The sequence below is a fragment of the Sinocyclocheilus grahami genome, unplaced genomic scaffold (assembly GCF_001515645.1).
Source record: "Sinocyclocheilus grahami isolate Dianchi unplaced genomic scaffold, SAMN03320097.WGS_v1.1 scaffold493.1, whole genome shotgun sequence".
NCBI lineage: Eukaryota > Metazoa > Chordata > Actinopteri > Cypriniformes > Cyprinidae > Sinocyclocheilus > Sinocyclocheilus grahami.
This window is the reverse complement of record NW_015505672.1, coordinates 503,731-508,623: the sequence shown is the minus strand read 5'-3', so window position 1 is coordinate 508,623 and position 4,893 is coordinate 503,731. Positions and strand designations below refer to the sequence as shown.

The 4,893-nt window shown below is 38.0% G+C and overlaps 1 protein-coding gene across 1 annotated transcript in view; it reads left to right on the top strand.

Annotated features, from left to right (window-relative positions):
• Positions 1-324: 324 nt before the first annotated feature.
• LOC107554183 (cytochrome c1, heme protein, mitochondrial-like) overlaps positions 325-4,893 on the top strand; it is an 8,227-nt gene continuing 3,658 nt past the window's right edge. Inside the window, exons 1-4 of the mRNA XM_016236612.1 lie at positions 325-532; positions 1,606-1,796; positions 2,863-2,989; positions 4,556-4,713. Coding sequence (XP_016092098.1) covers positions 332-532; positions 1,606-1,796; positions 2,863-2,989; positions 4,556-4,713 — 677 coding nt within the window. The 5' untranslated portion in view covers positions 325-331. The remainder of the gene's footprint in view (positions 533-1,605; positions 1,797-2,862; positions 2,990-4,555; positions 4,714-4,893) is intronic.

Below are 4,893 nucleotides of genomic sequence, written 5' to 3'. Positions count from 1 at the left end.
GATGGATAATTCGAAAGGACATTTATTTTATCTTATTAGTAATTAAGTATCTATTCTGAATCAGCCAAACTTTTCTCCATGCAATAGCAGAAACAAAAGCCTTCCAATAAACTGTAACATTTGGAATTGACCCAAATTCTATCCCTGCGTTTGACATCTTGTTGTATGCAGTTAAATACACCTCCAACCTCAGGTGGGCGCTATATAAAAAAAAAAAAACACTCGCGCGTCAATCTAAATAACGCTATTAAAATAAAACACCGCTTCAGTTGAGCGCAATAAAAACACTTTTCTCAAATTAAATTACATATATTCTCCGTAATTATAAAATATGATGTTTAATAACATAATGCGTAAGTTTTATAAGAGCTTGTGTAATTTTCAGGGAAGGGAGGGGGCAGCATCGCTCTCATCCGGTGGAAGCGAAGCTCCTCTCCGCAGAGTCACGAACATGGCTGCGCTCCGTGTGGTCGTGTTCTCCGGCACCGGGAGAACCCTCCTCAACACATCCAAATCCATTCATACTCCACGGGTAGGGACACATATTGTATTATCTTTCTTATTAGCTTTATTTTCACATTCTGGAGTGTGGAGGGTGCAAATATACGCCTTGTTTCTTTGGCATATCCCGGCGTCTCTCACAGTGAATTACCTACAGCAAGGTCACAGCAGTTGTGGCTCTTATTACATTCGCATCATGATATGTGTGCTTTTATATTACTCTCATAACACATTAGCTATCTAATAAGGTGTATTATTTGTAATTCAAATGTTTGTTTGGATTAAAAAGCACGTTGAAGTCTAATAACCGATGCGAGTTTATCCTGGGAGATCTCATTGGTCTTTGACATCCAAGGCTTATTGTAATACATTATTAATCCTTCTAGTGTTAACAGAACATGTCAGCAATTTCTGTTTGTTTGGCATATGATGCTTTTTCATAATTCTTTAAGTTGTATTATTAGCATAATTTAAATCAAATGTTGAATTGAAAAGTGAATATGTCATAATGTCAGTACTTGTTTTAATGACAGCAACGTTTGTGTAAAACCTGATGATCCATGGCATCTAGCATGATTTTTTGTTATCTCTGTATTTTTCACAAAGAATTTAACTTAAATTAAAGTCACAAATTAGCTTATGATTAATAGTGATCATTTTACATATTGACGGTTCTTGTGTTAAATTGTTCAGAATCCTTAAACTTCATTTACAGGTTTAAATTTAGATTTTTAATGTGGTCCCAAACCTTTGGACTCCACCGTATTTGTAATGGAAATTAATAGAGATTAATGTATTTGTTAGGTCTTTTAATGGGCATTTAAGGTCAGACAGTTCTTTTTTGGATATGACTGCTTTTACCTTGGAGTGCCATATAAATAACTTGGTATATGATTATGGCAGTAGTTCAGTTGCTCATCTAATTGCAATATAATAATTTGTCCCTTCCTATATTTCATTTGTGACTTGCGTCTTTGCATGTTAAGATGATGCTCATCATGTTTGTGCATTAATCAGCTGCATTTATGCAGAGTTATCCATCAGTTTACGAACTGAAATGTAATCCTAGGTAACAATGTTTTTTTGTTTTGTTGTGTTTTGTAGGCCAACATGTCATTCTCTAGCCTGCCGAAGAGGAAGAAGATAGCCCTGACCACGATTGGAGTGCTGACGACAGGAGGAGCAGGTCTGGCTCTAATGCTGCAGCAGTCAGTCAAGGCCTCTGATTTGGAGCTGCACCCACCGTCATACCCCTGGAGCCACAACGGCTTGCTGTCCTCCCTCGACCATGCCAGGTACCACAGCCCACATCAGAGTATACCGTCTTACTAGGGAGTACAAATGGTCAAAGTGTCTGGTAATGTTGTAGTAACAGTACGTTAAAGGTGATGTGTGCCTTTTCTGCATGACGACTAGCGGCACCAATTGCAAAATAATTGACTTTTTAAAAAGGTTTTCAGATCAATTTACACGTCAGCAATTTTACAGCCAAACATGAAGTCTCGCCTCAAACTCGCACCATTGGGAACTTAATTTGTGCTCAATGAGACAGCGAAATTTAAACTGAGTCAGGAGAAAATATTTTAGCATTTTTTCCAGAAGTTTTATTTCTATGGCCTTAAAGGATAGCAGACTTAACCCTATACAGCTTGCTGTATCATATTTGATATGCAAATTTCTAAGCCCTCTAAATTATTAACATAATCACAAAAACTTATTGTACACAATCTTCTACATGCCTTCTGTTGATCTGATTGATAATTAATACTTTTTTAGCAAGTAAAAGTTGTTAAAATCGTGTTAAATGTGAATTCTTTATTGACTGTTATGAAGTAAATGTAATAGTAACTTTTATATTGTTAGTAATATTTTTAAAAGAACATTTAGTGGACTGAAGTAACTTTGGCTTTCTTGTTTATTCAAACAAAATTTTTAGACAAATCAATATTGAATATGATACATCAAGCTTTTTGATTTGCATCTCTGATTTTTCATTGTATTACATTATATGTTTTGTCGTCTACAATAAAAAAATACAGATCTTTGATCATAAAACTAAACATTTAAATACCAACTTACTAAGATATTACTGAGAGCTATAGAGTGACATCTGATATTTATATGTATGCGTTTTATGATTGTTATAAAAATAATTTTGCATAGTTTGGGCCTCTGAATAAAATTTAGATAAAAAGCAGTTTTTCCTCCTCGAATATGAGCTCCATATTCTCACTATATAATATTATATGAGCCATAAAAGCCTGATGTATCAAATGTAATACTCAACAAAAGTAGAGATAAGTAGAAAAGTAGAGAGAATACACTGCTTCATTTTAAAAAAACAATGGTTTTGTTTTTCAGTATTCGTCGTGGATATCAGGTGTATAAGCAGGTGTGCTCGGCCTGTCACAGTATGGAGTATTTGGCCTTCCGTAACTTGGTGGGAGTGTCACACACAGAGGCAGAGGTCAAGACTTTGGCTGAAGAGGTCAGAATTCTTATGATGTTAACCCAAACACAACTCAATTTAATTGTCTAATTGCACCGCTGTGTTTAATTAGATAGTGTAGTGCTTGTTAGGGCAAAGCAATACAATAAAAACCACCACCTTAGCAACACCCTGGCAATTGTGGTGGCAGATTTTACACAGACAAGCAAGCACCACTAAGATTTTTTTTGACAAATAAGCAGTGTAGGGTCAGAGTGCATGCGAAGGTCAACTTAAAGGGGTCATATGATGCGATTTAAATTTTTCCTTTCTCTTTGGAGTGTTACAAGCTCTTGGTGCATAAAGAAGATCTGTAAAGTTGCAAAGACTAAAGTCTCAAATCCAAAGAGGTGTTCTTTATAAAAGTTAAGAGTCAACCACGCCAACCTAAAACGGCTCGTTCTGACACGCCCCCACACGTCTACATCACTATGTGGGAAGATTTGCATAACGCCGCCCAAATGTTCACGCAAAGAAAGAAGGCAAAACTTTTATTCTCGCTGTAGTATTGTTGTTGCCACCGCCGCCATGTTGTGAAGGCGCTGTGTTTCGTTGTGAAAGCGAAACTACTTTGGTTGGCCTTCCAAAAGAGGACGATATCCACTTCATCATGCCTGGAGCTGATCCGTGCTTGTTGTTGAGGAAATACATCAACTTCGCGCTGTGGATCGCCGGATTGGCTTTCACCGTGGACGAAGCGGAGTCCAGCCCGGGTTCGTCACATGTGGTTGCCGCAAACCCGCTGGACGCTGCTTCGTCGAATCCGCCGGCTGCACCGTTCTCAAGCCCGCCCGCCTCTGCTCACTCAAGCCGGCCGCCACTCACTCTAGGCCTCCGTCCTCCACTCACTCAAGGCCGCCGTGTGTCACGACTAGAAATCAGTGGTTAAGTTGTATTTACAACTAGTTTAACCCAAATATTCAGATGTGTGCAGCGCATTTTATGGAGGACTGTTTACTGATCCTGGCAGAGTAGACTACAATGCCGGCTGGTCTGACTCACAGACTGTAAGTTTTTTTTATATTCAAAGAATTTGCCACTGACGATTCAAATGCGAGTTTTTTGGGCAGTGTAGAGTAGCACTTGTTGTTTGTAATTTCTCTGATCACAAATGCAGACATGGTTTTATGTTTATGCGGCGCGATGCAACGCGTAAAAAAACAGTACAAGTCATTATAATTCGTAATTATGTCCCCACTGGATGCAACAAATGCCTCGTTTATAATGGGTTTTATTGTTTTTGTCTCATCGCGTAACATTTCCGTCACACGCTTGAGGTATTCGGCCAATCACAACGCACTGGATAGCTGGCCAATCAGAGCACACCTCGCTTTTCAGACTGATGAGCTTTATAAAAATCGATGCGTTTCAGAAAGGCGGGGCATAGAGGAGAAACAATAATGTACAGTATTTGGAAAATAATGTGTTTTTTGAACCTTAAACCGCATAAACACATTTCATTACACCAAATACACCAAATAATGTTCTTTTTAGCAGCATCATATGGCCCCTTTAATATCTTTGACACATGTATAAGGGTCCATAAGGACTTTGTGCTTTATGCAGATTGAAGTTGTGGATGGTCCTGATGACAGTGGAGAGATGTTCACCCGTCCTGGAAAACTCTCAGATTACTTCCCCAAACCCTATACAAACCCTGAGGCCGCCCGTGCTGCTAACAACGGCGCTCTGCCCCCTGACCTCAGCTATATTATCAGTGCCAGGTAACGAATTAATTTTGATCAGGTGCTAAAGTCATTTTACACTTTAAAAAATTGCCACAAAAGCATCACTAAAGCCTCTTTTGTGGTTCTACTACAAGTAATTTATAAGCAAAAAATTTTTTTTTTTTTTTTTTTTTTTTTTTTTTTTTTTTTTTTTTGTTTTGAAAATTTAATTACATT